Source organism: Rhyacophila brunnea, unplaced genomic scaffold (genome assembly GCF_057557595.1).
Source record: "Rhyacophila brunnea isolate RB1 unplaced genomic scaffold, BYU_Rbru_1.0 scaffold_10, whole genome shotgun sequence".
Lineage (NCBI taxonomy): Eukaryota > Metazoa > Arthropoda > Insecta > Trichoptera > Rhyacophilidae > Rhyacophila > Rhyacophila brunnea.
In genome coordinates, this window is record NW_028232752.1 from 26,131,565 (window position 1) to 26,146,936 (window position 15,372).

Sequence of the window (15,372 nt, forward strand, 5' to 3'; positions counted from 1 at the left end):
TGGTATTGGTATTGCTATATGAATATGAAATTAATTCAAACTGGTGGATTGAGTAATCTAGAATTAGACCACCATCATGCTTATGTACTATGTAACCAACACTCCAATACTGATTTTTGGTACATAGAGAGTCAACTTTATGAGAGAGAAAAGCACCCCGAATACAAATTTGACACTAAAAGAAGAATGGCAATGGCAACCTACCTTAAAAACTTAATAAATACATTTATTACATTATTATGTAATATTTATTAAATAAGACAATTTAACGTTATAGCGTAATAATAATGGGTCCAGTGGGTCATTTTTTTTACATTGATTGTTCTTTTTGTAGTAAATAAAAAAGTGCGTTGACTCAAATTAAGTTAATTTAATAAAAACAGAATAACTCAATACATTTACTTTAGTTATCTTTTTGACCTTACTATTTTTGCTATAGTAAAAAATACATTATTTAGATCAAGTATTAATTATTTAGACATGTTTTTGTAGCAGCAACATGAATGTGAAATGTCAAAACATTTTGACGTGTTCGTATTTAAAATTTTATTATAGTCGTGTCAAGTTGATTAGTGTTTATTAGGCGATAGCGCGAATCAATAAAAATTGCGCATCGAACTGGAAGCTTTGTGCATACTTATCATATTACATTTCTGCCTTAGTTATAATTTTATGCTAAAGTTCGGGAATGGCAATCGTATTAGGCGGAGGACTTTCAGGATTATCCGCCGGTTATTACCTCAGAAAGAAATTCTCTCCGTCTAGCTTAAAACTTATCCTCGTTGAAGCCTCCGAGAGATGCGGCGGTTGGGTGGATACAACAGATAATCCCGGATTCATCTTCGAATCGGGGCCAAGAACAATACGCCCGAAAGGCGTACCGGGCATTAACACCCTTAATTTGATTGAAGAATTAGGGTTAACTGAAAAAGTTTTACCTATTTTGCCAGACAGTACTGCTGCTAAAAATCGGATGATTTACGCAAAGAAAAAACTGCATTTACTGCCTTCTACATTATTAGGAGCGTTATTAGTAAAAGAACCTTTCACTAAACCTTTAGCGAGTGCGTTTCTTCATGATTTGAAATCAAAAGCAAAGTACAATTTGACAGATGATACAATGTACAATTTTGTTGAGAGGAGGTTTGGAAGAGAACTCGCTGACTATGCTATTAGTCCCATGTTATGTGGAATTTGTGCAGGAGACGCTAAAGAAATTTCCGTAAAATTTCTTTTGAGTTCATTATTTGAAATGGAACAAAAGCACGGTGGAGTTGTGAAAGGTCTTATAAAATCGGCTTTCTCTAAATCTAAACCCGACGACATTGATTTCAGTAATTTAGCGAAGAAAGCAAAAGAAGAAAAATGGAGTATTTATTCTTTAAATGGTGGACTTGAAACATTACCTATTTCATTACGAGAATCTGTACAACAAACAGGTGGAACCATTTGTACAGATCATAAAGTTGAAGAGATTAAATTCTACAAAGACAATAAGAAAGTCTGCGTTAAAATCAAAGACAAATACGCGTTTTGCGCACAACATTTAATCAGTAGTATTCCAGCCTTCGAGTTGGCACCGCTGGTAAGGAACCAACATCCGAAACTCGCGGATGAATTACGAAACATCCCATTTGTTAATGTAGCAGTAGTTAATTTGCAATATAATTCAAAGGAATTATTAAAACATGACGCTTTTGGATTCTTAGTGCCCCCTGCAGAAAAATTGCCAATTCTCGGTGTGATATTCGACTCCTGCTGTTTCCCTAATCAAAAAGGCACCGTCCTCACCGCAATGATGGGCGGTAAATGGTTCAAACAATATTTCGGCGAAAATCCAACTGAAGAATTCGTACTCAATATTGCGTTATCGCAAGTTAAAGATATTTTGGGAATTGACGTTCAGCCCGATACGTTTAAAGTTAATATTCTAAATAAATGTATTCCACAATATGTGGTTGGCCATCATAACAGGGTCAATAGAATACGGCAGTATATTAATGATAATCAACTTCCTATTTCCTTGTGTGGGTCATCTTATGATGGTGTGGGTGTCAATGATGTCATCCTCTCTGCTAGAAAGGCTACTGAAAATGTTTGTCTTTCGTAATCATTTAGCCGGCTCGCACATCACAATTCGCCTTGTGTGCCTAACGGCCATAAATCAAAAGTTGACAAAATTTCGACGAATGTTGCATCGTACATCCTCGCACATCTGCCCAGCGGCAAACGTCAAACACGAAAAAAGAGAAGTCTCTCGTCTGCCATTTTTATTGTGTTGATTGTATGAACAAACGTCAAACGCGGCGGCGTGAGCGAGCAATGACATTGTAGACAGAGACAAAGACAGAAATGACCGATGGCCGCCAGCTGTGCGCTTGCGCGGAGGCGACATTCCCGAGATCGACATGCACGCTTTGGCCATTGCAACTAGACGAATGTCGCAGGGTCGCAGAGTTGCAGTTGCATCGGCCAATCTGCGAAGGTCCATTTGATAACGTTTGTTTCTTGGTTTACGATGACGTCACATCGACGAATTCGTCGTAAGACGCATGCGGCGAGTTCTGATGTGCGAGCCCTCTTATGTTCTATTTTGTATAAATTTCCATGCTTGCTGATGTTTTTCCATAACATGGGTCCATTATACCAGTACTTCTTAAACTGGGGGGCGCGGCCCTCTAGGGCAGTGCTTCTCAAACTTTTTCATACCGCGGCCCCCGAAATCAGAAAAAATAAATCCAAGGCTCCCCTCCACCCCACCCCAAAAATTTTAGTCTTTAGTGACGAACAGTCCTTTATTTAACATTAATTATTATTATAGGTACATTTTTATTAAAAGTAATATAACAAAGTAACAAATAAGTACTTGCTTGTAAATCAAAAATTAACTTAAAATTTATTACAGCTACAAAAACAATATGCAGTACAATGTTTGAAATGCTAATTCGCAGGGTTTGCTCCAAAGTCTCTATTGAAAGACACAACCTATGTTTATTTTTATTACCAGTAATGATGAAAATGCTGTTTTGCATAGGTAGGTATGTTGTCGCAAAAGGAATTATTAACAATGCGGCTTTTGCGATTGACGGATATTCTTGCTGTTGCCTTATCCAAAATTATGCAAGACTTCTTTCATTTAATTCGACTTCTAGGGAATTAATTATCGGATCTAATATCCACAAATTCTTCTTGAGCTGCCCATGTAATATGGTCATATTTTAAGGATTTCGTAAATGGTGTTCTTATGCAATTGTACTTTTGGTATTCATTTAAGTTTGGGAAATATATGTTGAAACATCGTTGTGATTCGACAATGTGATCAAGTAGGTATAACACTTAATTGAAGTCGAGAGTGATATTATTAGTAAGAAACTCATTCAAGCATGAAAACATGTCAGTGCAACCTTTTGATTATGAAGAAAACTATTTTTAGAAAGCTTGAAATTTGATACTTATTCAGAATTAAAATGTTGATATCTTTTCCCTGAAGAGAAATATCCAATTCATTTACTAATCCGCAAATATGAAGCAAAACACATCCATTTTTCATAACTAAAGTGTGAAGAAAAATCTGATTTATTGTCACGAAGAAAAAGGCGAAGTTCATTACTAAGTTCTACAATTCTTATTCATATCGGATAAAGTATTGTGATCGTGGAAAAATTCAACCTCGCAATTTTAACTGATTTGTATCAGGTGTCCAGTGATCACGTTATTTTTGTTTTTTCAAATACTGAAATATTCCGTGGCTCCCTGGGAGGAGCTCCACGGCCCTCTGGGGGGCCACGCCCCCCAGTTTGAGAAGTACTGCTCTAGGGGGCCCTGGAGCTCCTGCTAAGGAGCCGCGAAATATTTCAGTATTTGAAAAAAATATGAAAACGTGTTCACTAGATGAATGAAATCATTTATTTTTAATAAAAATGTAACTTTCGGTTTAAGGGAAGCAAGTGGCAAACAAATTTTGAAAAAAGCTGATATACTGGATCATTTGTTAGATTTTCATTCATAATTTATGAATTATGCCAAAATCGGCTATGAAAATTATTAGCGCGGTTCCGCCTGGCTTGCCGTAAACCGACTTGTACCATAATTAATGTTAAATAAAATACTGTTGGTTTCTAAAGACTAAAATTTTTGGGGAGGGAGCCTTGGATTTTTTTTCGGATATCGGGGGGGTCGTGGTATGAAAAAGTTTGAGAAAATGATCATACAATGTCTTTGTATATATCGATACAATCTTAATAAGCCGAAAAAAGTGCAGCTTTTGACCTAGGGGACCACCATATAATATATACCATATTATGGTGTCATTCCCTAGGGAGGGAGGGGTCTGATATAATGTCTTGATTTCTGATCCCTTTGGTGGTAGGAAATGTCACAAAACCAACAAAATATAAACTCATTTTTTATAAAAGGAGGTGGTTTAAAATATGATGTATTTCAGACAGGGGGTAAATATTTTTGATACAGTATGACGATTGGGGGAGGGGGGGGTGTAAAAATACTGGAAATCGTATGACATTATTTATGAAGGAATCTTGCTTGTAAAGGTTCTTACGAATGTTTTATTTTTATATAATATATGTTTGGCAAGGGCAGCTGCAATGTTATGAAGCGTTATTTTAAGAATCAGATTACATGTTATGCTGGTTTTTATAAATATATAGAGAATTGGTGTTACATACATTCTATGTAAATAATGCAGAATTTTTTTTTTCTAATTTGGTAATTGTTGGAAGTTTGGATTCGAAGAGGTGTATATTTTAAATAAAACTATTTAACATAAATAATTTATATGTTTATTTTATTTTTTTTACACATTATACATCATTAGCAGTATCCAGTAAAATAGATAGTGATTCCTGTTTGTTCTCTTACACTATCAATTAAATTTAAATAAAAAAAAGATTTCAGAACACTTCTTTGACTGGATATGCTGAAATCTGTCCAATTAATTTGAATTAAAAGGTGAACTGTTAACGATAGCAAAAAGGTCATAAATAAAAGATAACCTATATTTTCTCATTTAAAAATATACTTAATATACCGAAATTCATATTATGTAGTCTCTTTTTAAGATAATTTTGTTAATGAGAATAATGTAATTATTTAACTTTTACATATTATTCAATAAATACGGTTCCTTTTAAATTCTACTGTGTATCAATTGTTAAAAAAGGTGTTTTATAATAGTAGGATAAATAGTTATTAAACATAAAGTCATTTTATAAAGTAGAATAGTGATGATAAAAATCAATATTATGTAAATCATGATACCTGTACTGCATAATATGAACAGTCATGAATTTTATTGAAAAGGATTTATATTATAAAGAGCGTCTTTGGACGCCTTAATTACACCGATTCTTATGTTAATTACTATCAATCAACTAATTGCGGCATAGAAAGGATTAAGTTAGTATGTACCTAGCAATTCTACTTTTACCACCGACAAAGTAGAAACAGAATATTAATCAATAATATTGAAGGCTATACATATTTAGTTCTAGATAATATAGGCACATAAGTACAAATTTAAATTAAGTAGTTCAAAAAAAAATAATTCTCTCAGGTATTTCAAGGCTTAAAATAAAACTAAAACTTAGTGGAAAACGGAAAAAAATCTTTTATAATATTGTGAGTATAATATTGAGAAAGCGTTATTAAACCTAATTCACACAAACGATAATCATTATAAAATTTATTAAACCTAACAGAGGGTTGATACTGAATCCCAATGGATAAAATAATTAATAAGTTAGTTTTCTTAAAGCAAAAATGAGTTACCTATATATATTATGTAAGCCATTATACTATTAATACAATTAAACCCTTTACTAGTGTAAAGCGTTACTTGCATAACTATATTATAATTTGTTTATTTCTTAAGCCGGAGCGACAATCTTTCCAAGGTTTAAGTATAATGAAATTTGTATCGTATGAGTCGACGGAGGGCGTGGCGTGCTAGCCACAGTGTTGGTGTAAGTATAAGTCAATGCACAGCCTGCAATCACATTGTCTCCGACAGATAATGATTCTTCCGGTACTACTTCCATATTCACAGCCAGTTTATTGGATTTTCTCCACAATATCACCCTGAAAGAAGAAAGACAATTGAATTTTTTGCTATTTATCTTATCAGTTTTTAATATTATACCATATGTGTTACTAATACTTACTTTGGGTCATCGTTGTAGTTCTGAGTGTCATCTACATATTCCGATGCATCGTCTCGTTGAGGCAATCGTAGTTGATCAGCAGGCGGTAATAGGTTTGCGTTGCAAGTAATGTTGGTCTTTGCATACTCATTGTCGATCTAGAAGACACAAATTTAATTAAACATCGTCCTTGCACTTTCAAAGCCCTATTCTGCACTATATCTGCACACTATTCATGGTTTGCGTACAAAATAAATTTGAATAATTCAACACACCATTTCACAAAACTGGCAATGTGTACATCAAGTTATTTTCATCAAGTTTGAATTAAAACGATCATGTTGCTGTACATATGTATATATACTTTTTGAACCTTTTAAATGGTTATGCATACAAAAATAAAATAACATTTTATTCACACAACAAAGATACCCACAAATATTTGATTATAGATACTTTGGAAGTGTTTAAAAAAAATATCTCCATATTCTTGGACGCAATCATTAAAATTTGCAGCGTTTTTTGTCATTCCTGTTAAGTTTTGAAGGCGCATGATGATATGATATCAATACTCGAGACTTTTACAGTTACATACTATTTGCTATCGTATTTTGGTCTGTTACCGTGTGTACTTCTTTCCTCGTCATTTCAGGCTTATTACAAAGGCCATTCTCAAGAGATAATGTGATGAATGTGAATGCTATTCTACAAAATATGTGTCGAAAAATGTTACGAGGGTGGGTCAATAATTCCTTAGAAAAAAGCATTAAAACAGTTTTTATTTTTGTATTTTTTTTTTATTTCTCAACATAATCTCCTTGGAGCTCAATACACTTGGTTAGACGTTTCTCAATTTTTTTTAAACCGTCAGAAAAATAAGTTTTCGGAAGGTCCTCAAAATAAGCATTTGTCCGATCGATGACTTCTTCATTTGAAAAAAAACGTTGTCCACTTAGCCATTTTTTTAAGTTTGGGAAAAGGAAAAAGTCACTGGGGGCTAAATCTGGCGAATACGGTGGGTGGTCGACCAATTCGAACTTCAATTCTTCAATTTTAGCCATTGATCGTAAACATGTGTGAACACGGGCATTGTCCTGATGAAAGAGGATTTTTTTCCTGTTTAAATGAGGCCGTTTTTCTTCAATTTCGTTTTTTAGCTGGTCCAATAAAAATGCATAATAATCCCCTGTTATTGTTTTTCCTTTTTCCAAATAGTCAACGAAAATAATTCCACGTGCATCCCAAAATACAGTAGCCATAACCTTACCAGCTGATTTTACGGTTTTCGCCTTCTTTGGACATGGTTCGCCTTTCGCAATCCACTGCTTTGACTGTTCTTTCGTCTCGGGAGTATAGTGGTGTATCCATGTTTCATCTACAGTCACAAAGCGACGAAAAAATTCATCCGGATTGCGTTGCATGAGCGACAACAGGGCTTTAGAGGCCACCACCCTATTCCGTTTATTGTCGACTGTGAGCAAACGCGGCACCCATCTTGCAGAAAGTTTTTTCATGCCCAATTTGTCATGTAAAATAGAAATGACGCTACCTTTTGAGATCCCTGTAACCTCAATTATCTCACTCAACTTTAATCTTTGGTCACTTAACACCATATCGTGGATTTTATTGATCATTTCTGGTGTAGTCACCTCTACAGGACGTCCTGAGCGTGGTTCATCCTTTGTTGATGTACGACCACGTTTAAATTCATTTAACCAGTTATAAATAGTTGCAAGTGAAGGAGCAGATATGCCGTGAACTAAATCCAACTCATTTTTTATTTCCTTTGCTGTTAACCCTTTTATATTAATATGTTTAATAACAGCTCTAAACTCAATTTTCTCCATTTTCCATTTTCCACAAGCAATTTTTTTTTTAAATGTACGAGAAACACACAACAACCCGACCAATCTGATTGAAACTTCGCAGCATACTGAATCGGTAGTGCCGCTGCATGAAAACAAACCGCTTACAGTACTAGTCGCGCCACCTGTCGGCTTTTCTAAGGACTTATTGACCCACCCTCGTAGTATTAGCTGATAGTAAACATTGTTCAGAGTACAAATGGTACTATAGTGAAACAACTTAACTTTGAAATTACGCAGATTGCGATTTCTTCTACTACACGTGAATTACATAGGGTAAATTTAATTATTGTTACCGTTATTATTTCCGACTGCTCTTATGAGACCTATTGCATCATTTTCTCTCGCTCGGTGTCTCGCTCTAACTACGTCATATTTTCTGTCAATCTATTGAACTTCATGCTTATGTGCATGGCCCCCACAAGGGGGGGGGGGCTGAAGATAATTATAATAGTTGTTGTATCCTACCAGCAAGGAACAACCACAACACTACAACATCTATAAACTTACTTCTTGACATTTAGTCTTTCCTTCTTCTCCACTCTCTTGGGGAACCTCTTGAGCTGGCGCTTCTGAGATTGGCAATAGATGAATGGTCGTGTCATGTCCCGTTGGGTTGGACAGCTTCAAGACCAATTCAGCCGGCTGTCCAGGCCGTAAGTCTTTGCAAGATATAATCCGCACTTCAGGAATGTGATAACTGTAAGGAAATAAAAAAAAATCATTGTTAAAAAATAGAACATCTTCCTACCAGATAGTAGATCATCATTTATGAGTCCATCGCAACTGACTTGAAAAGGATAGGTACATTTTGTTCTAAAAACAACTCGATCCAAAAATATTCTTTGGTAATGCAGTAACAACAGAAATTTTCTAGTACAATACATAGTACATTTCTTGATCCTCTGCTATGATCAGTAAGTTTTAGTTAGTAGGTTTACTAACATGATGTTAGCATTTTTTTGTGTGAAATTGAAACAATTCTTGGTGGAAAGACATCGTATTAAAAACACAATATTATTATGTAGTACATACTTATTCTATATAATTTAATAATCATCAGGATCGGTTTCGTCCGCTGATTCAGTTGACAATGTTCTATTTTATTTACTATTTCTTTTTATTCCGCATATTTGCTCGTGTCCTACAAAATTCTCCACCGTATCTATGGATCAATCACGGATGGCAACAATCAAAGATTGAAAGGCGGAAATATTAGTCTATACGACTAATCAATGATGATTGATAGACTGCGCTGGCTACATCATGTGCACTGCATGAACCAACAGCAAAGAGAGCATTGTTGAGCAATCCAATAAGGTGCAGAAACAGGCCAAAAATTTGTTGGCTAAATGCAGCCATCAATAACTACAACGTAAGGTAAGTATGGGGAATATGCCTAATGGGGGAAGACGCAAAGCTCAATGAATTTATTCATCCATCGCTAGATGTTGGTGCAGTAACCATTTTTAGGATTTGTCATTAGTACCGGAGAACACATGCTAGGCGTTGGTCCTGTAAAATTTTAAATTGAAAAAATACGCTTATAAAACGAGGTAAGTACCCATTTTTTTGGTAGTAGGTACCTTATTTACACATTTACTCAAAATATTCTCAGCATAAAGATTTGATTTGATTCATGGTTAAGTTCAGTTTCATTGAATAATACACTATGTTTGCCATCACGTTTTACTGTTTGAGGTTATGTGGCATACCGGCGTTATTTTATTTCTGTCCTTGGCATCTTACCCTTACAAATGGGGGAAGATGCCATTTTGAATATTTTTGGTCATTCACTATCTCAGTTTTTAGTATTTTTCAAAGCCTCATCTTTAATCATTATTGCATTAACATTAAAACGTATTTCTGTCATTGACAAAGTAATATAAAAATTCGATATTGCAGTACCTATTGTAACGAAATTAGCCTTTCTGATGTGAGTGAATTCAGTGATGAAGAAAACTATTGCGCCATTTGCAAGGGATATTACTTGACAGAGAAAGCCCTACAGTTGATTGGATTGCATGTGTAAGGTGCCAAAAAATGGCTACATGCAACATGCACATCCAATCCGGACATTTGCGATCTGTGTCTGAAGTCTTATTTTTTTTTAGTTTTTTATTTAGCATCTTCCCCGACAAAGTGGGGGAAGTTGGCATTTTTAGTTTTTTTTGTTTTTATACTGTTCCAGTTAATTTTTTAATAATATTGTTGCTAAATAATATAATAAAGTGTTTTTCTATTATAATGATGTTTTTATTTTGAATATAAAAATTAGGCATATTCCGCCAACTTACCTTATATACTTGAGGAATCGAATTACAGACAGAATTACAATAGGGACAGATGGAGAGAGTTGTTGGAGAAAGTAATGATAATTCTTTACCAATTTTAGTTGCAAGTGATTTTTTTTTCAGAAAAAAATTTAAAATACGGTTGATCTTTAAATCCATCTTTTTCTTAAAGCACTTAGTTTATACCACTTTAAAGTATGCCGACCTTGCTCTATTTCTCGTAAAAACAAAATCTGTTAATACAAACCTCCATTCTGTGGAGGCCCATATGATCTTATAAGGATCGGACATGGTCGACCTTGCGCTGTACTAACATGGTATATTCATACTTCAGTATTCAATAACTTACTAAGCAAATAGTTGAATCTTGAACTTAATAGACCCGGGATTGTATTCAGGTTTGGTGACATTATGGTCACATTGTCTACATCTCTGTGACCTCTTAATGAACAACTGCTTGGCTGACGGGAACAGTCCATCCACAGTCGGCGGCTGATATTCCGGCTGCGCAAGTCTCTGCTCCATGTTGGTCACTGCGAATGTGATAAATCATCATAAAATACCAATGCTATAACCTATTTGCTCAGTTATAAATTTCTTCGAAACACTTATGCAAATTAAAACATAAATAATTTATTTTAATTCATGTTTCACTAATATACGAAGTCTGTTCATTGTCTGCATCTGTTTTTGTCTAAACCCTAGCCCCTTTCAAAATAGTCTCTCTAACATTGCATCTCTCAGCGGTTGGAGCTGAAGAAATTGTTGGAAGCATTTCTAGAATACCTCTTTTGGAATGAAGTAAAGCTGGGCCATTATGTTCCGCATAATGTGTTTTTAATTAATCAGAAGCGCCTAGTTTCAAATCCCCCTAAAACAGTTTTTGAAAATTTTTGAGTTAGATACCAATGTATTTAGATGGATATTTTTGTTACCTATATGATGGCCAAAGATTGAACTTTAAAAAACGCCAAAAACCGTCAATCAAAATGAATCAAATGATCAAAAATTAAGGTAAATTTTAAAACCCGCTAAAATGGTTGGGTGTGCTTTTCAAATACCCCTAAAATGGAAAGCCAAAATACTATTTAGAATGTAACGAATTAAAACATAAATACATAAAGTTCACAGATTTAATAGATGAGTTTTTCTCATTTTTCTCAGAACTACGAGGGTGGGTCAATAATTCCTTAGAAAAAAGCATTAAAACAGTTTTTATTTTTGTATTTTTTTTTTATTTCTCAACATAATCTCCTTGGAGCTCAATACACTTGGTTGGACGTTTCTCAATTTTTTTTAAACCGTCAGATCAATAAGTTTTCGGAAGGTCCTCAAAATAAGCATTTGTCCGATCGATGACTTCTTCATTTGAAAAAAAACGTTGTCCACTTAGCCATTTTTTTAAGTTTGGGAAAAGGAAAAAGTCACTGGGAGCTAAATCTGGCGAATACGGTGGGTGGTCGACCAATTCGAACTTCAATTCTTCAATTTTAGCCATTGATCGTAAACATGTGTGAACACGGGCATTGTCCTGATGAAAGAGGATTTTTTTCCTGTTTAAATGAGGCCGTTTTTCTTCAATTTTGTTTTTTAGCTGGTCCAATAAAGATGCATAATAATCCCCTGTTATTGTTTTTCCTTTTTCCAAATAGTCAACGAAAATAATTTCACGTGCATCCCAAAATACAGTAGCCATAACCTTACCAGCTGATTTTACGGTTTTCGCCTTCTTTGGACATGGTTTGCCTTCGCAATCCACTGCTTTGACTGTGCTTTCGTCTCGGGAGTATAGTGGTGTATCCATGTTTCATATACAGTCACAAAGCGACGAAAAAATTCATCCGGATTGCGTTGCATGAGCGACAACAGGGCTTTAGAGGCCACCACCCTATTGCGTTTATTGTCGACTGTGAGCAAACGCGGCACCCATCTTGCAGAAATATTTTTCATGCCCAATTTGTCATGTAAAAAAGAAATGACGCTACCTTTTGAGATCCCTGTAACCTCAATTATCTCACTCAACTTTAATCTTCGGTCACTTAACACCATATCGTGGATTTTATTGATCATTTCTGGTGTAGTCACCTCTACAGGACGTCCTGAGCGTGGTTCATCCTTTGTTGATGTACGACCACGTTTAAATTCATTTAACCAGTTATAAATAGTTGCAAGTGAAGGAGCAGATATGCCGTGAACTAAATCCAACTCATTTTTTATTTCCTTTGCTGTTAACCCTTTTATATTAAAATGTTTAATAACAGCTCTAAACTCAATTTTCTCCATTTTCCATTTTTCCATTTTCCACAAGCAAATTTTTTTTTTAAATGTACGAGAAACACACAACAACCCGACCAATCTGATTGAAACTTCGCAGCATACTGAATCGGTAGTGCCGCTGCATGAAAACAAACCGCTTACAGTACTAGTCGCGCCACCTGTCGGCTTTTCTAAGGACTTATTGACCCACCCTCGTACCTAAAATCGTTTTAGCAGCTTTTGAAACTTGGAATTTCAATTCACATCAAAGGTATTTTAAATAAACGAATTAAAATTTTAATGAACAAATAGATGTTTTACCATATTTAAGATTGACTGGTTTTGTGAATATATCACTTGGTAAATCGTTTGGATCAGATGTGGGGACAGCCGGTGAGGCGATGGGAGCTCCTTCACCACCTCCGATGCCCAGAGAGCTTGCCCCGCTGACTCTCGCACGGGCCATTGCGCTTGTCAAACCTATTTTGTCCTGAAAATTTAGATAAAATTATCACTTTAGAACATGTAACAATATTCAAAGTTATTTGATAAACTATTTTTTTATTCAACTGATAATTCACAAGATTTAAGATTCAAAGCACAAAAATCGGTAACCAATATTAATGAAATTTGCTTTAGTTGCACAACTACTTTTTAAATTTCATTATAATAGAGTTAAATCATAAAGTTGTGATTTTAGGTATTTCATAAAAAACAAATGATTACTTACAGTTAATGTTAAATATTTTCCACTCATTACGAATTTCTTGCGTTCCCTCTCTAACTTAGTCTGCTTTTCTTGCATAGCCAGAGACTTGTAATGGTCTTGCAACAGAGATATCCTCTGGGAGTACACACTCATGTGTTCTGGCCACCCTCCGGTTGCTAAAAATGAAATAGATAAATTGGGATCAAAATGGTACTCACATATTCTTGTTGGTAAACATTAATCCTGATGGAAAGCCAGCGCCTTATGCACTGGACTACGAGGGCCTATTCATTTCATAATTATCATGATCAGTCTGAATAAATTCATTGCTAAATGAAGGCTTCTCTTCAAGTTAACATTCCCATAGAATTGTGTTGCAATATTGAATAAACGGCGTTTGCCAGCTTGTGAAACAGTTGGCCGCTGTCAGCTAGGTCCGCTACTTTTTTTATCAATCAACTACACATTTTTCACTTACCAACAGACTGATCGGGCATGCCAACATCTCTAGAAGTCCACCTACAGTTGGAGCAAGACAGGTAATACATTTTCTTCGGAGCCTTCGGGTCCACTTTCGGGTCGGGTTTTGCTTCGGCTTTAGTGCTATCCTCAGAAGCAATTGACAGCCTGGCTTGAGAAACATTCGTCGCCCGTGTTGAGAGTGTGTGAAAACAACTAGGGCAATCGAAACAGCTACCGCATCTGTTCTTTTTCAATCGGGCTTCTGAGGAAGGCATGTTTTCTAAGCAGTTGGCGCAATAAAGAGAGTCCACCTGAAATCGAAAACATATTTATATAAAATAAGCTTTTAAAATCATAAATGTAGTAAAATATAAGTACTCAATAATTCATGTAATCCTTGCCTCATGACAGATGCAAAATCCACACCGAACTTTCAAGCAATGTCTACAAAAGTATATGTTTGTGATGGGTTTCAGTTTGCCACAAGTGCATGCGTATTGCACATAGTCCGGTTGAATTAAGTATGCCATTGTTTCTCGGTCAGTATATATAAATTTTCTTTCTAATTAAATCTAACTAATTGAAAGTTTAAATGACACCGAAGTGACAGCCACGGCGTTGTCAAAATTGCACATTAACACTGTTCCAGTGTTGCCATATTTTGAAAGTGGAATTATAGTACAGAGCCTCCAAAATTATAGTATTTGGGGATAAAATATAGTACGCGTTGTCATCTGTTGTTTTTAGGTAAAATATTTCGTCGCGGGCCGCAGGTTCCCAATTTTTCATAGTCGGCTTGTTTTTTTTAGGAAAAACATTTCGCCGCGGGCCGCAAATTTCCAAATTTTCGTAGACCACTCGATTGCGAAATGGCAAATGCAAAATGATAGTACTTCTATATAAAACTATAGTACGATTTTCAAAATTATAGTATTTTGGGCGTACTATAATTTTGGTCCGCGTACTATGTACGATATAAAATAGGTATAGTATCCCCAAAATACTATAATTTTGAATATCGTACTATAATTTCGCATTTGCCATTTCGCTATCGAGTCGTCGGCGAAATTTTGGAAATTTGCGACCCGCGGCGAAATTTTTTTTCCTAAAAAAACGAGCTGACCATGAAAAATAGGGAACCTGCGGCCCGCGGCGAAATATTTTTCCTTAAAAAAACGAGCCGACTATGAAAAATCGGAAACCTGCGGCCCGCGGTGAAATATTTACACATTCTCCGTTATTTTTTTTTCTTCTGAGAAACAAAAAACCCATATATTTTCAACAGATGACAATGCGTACTATATTTCATCCCCAAATACTATAATTTTGGAGGCTCTGTACTATAAGTCCACTTTCAAAATATGGCAACACTGGCTGACAGTCTCTCCAAACAGTCCAAACTCATTCTTCAAGGTGTATCAGGCATACACAGAGATATTAAATGATCTGTATGCAGTCCAGATAGTAGAAATATGTTGGATCGACTGCTTAACAAAATGGCGGTGTGTCATGTGAAAAAAAAATACCATACCTACTATAAGTGATATTATATTTATCTACATATTCATATCGTTATCATTATCATCATCATCAACTAGTATCAATCCACTGCTGGATGAAAGGTTCCG

General features: G+C 35.3%; 2 protein-coding genes across 2 annotated transcripts; one reads left to right on the forward strand and one right to left on the reverse strand.

Annotated features, from left to right (window-relative positions):
• Positions 1–489: 489 nt before the first annotated feature.
• Positions 490–4,794, forward strand: Ppox (protoporphyrinogen oxidase). The gene has a single exon (XM_085952655.1). The coding sequence runs from the start codon at positions 689–691 to the stop codon at positions 2,108–2,110; it is 1,422 nt and encodes a 473-aa protein (XP_085808781.1). The 5' UTR covers positions 490–688; the 3' UTR covers positions 2,111–4,794.
• DCTN4-p62 (dynactin subunit 4) lies at positions 4,783–14,388 on the reverse strand. The gene is made up of 8 exons (XM_085952649.1): positions 14,146–14,388; positions 13,761–14,055; positions 13,304–13,458; positions 12,895–13,063; positions 10,667–10,850; positions 8,534–8,723; positions 6,180–6,316; positions 4,783–6,096 (listed from the first exon to the last, which is right to left on the reverse strand). The coding sequence occupies exons 1-8, from the start codon at positions 14,272–14,274 to the stop codon at positions 5,886–5,888; spliced, it is 1,470 nt and encodes a 489-aa protein (XP_085808775.1). The 5' UTR covers positions 14,275–14,388; the 3' UTR covers positions 4,783–5,885.
• Positions 14,389–15,372: the final 984 nt, after the last annotated feature.

Bases quoted from the DNA above. Each gene is read 5' to 3' on its own strand.
- Ppox (XM_085952655.1), top strand. From the start codon at position 689: ATGGCAATCGTATTAGGCGGAGGACTTTCAGGATTATCCGCCGGTTAT.
- DCTN4-p62 (XM_085952649.1), bottom strand. From the start codon at position 14,274: ATGGCATACTTAATTCAACCGGACTATGTGCAATACGCATGCACTTGT. The intron at 14,056-14,145 runs GCAAGGATTACA...TTTCGATTTCAG, and splicing joins GATTTTGCATCTGTCATGAG to GTGGACTCTCTTTATTGCGC. The intron at 13,459-13,760 runs GTAAGTGAAAAA...TTTCATTTTTAG, and splicing joins CATGCCCGATCAGTCTGTTG to CAACCGGAGGGTGGCCAGAA.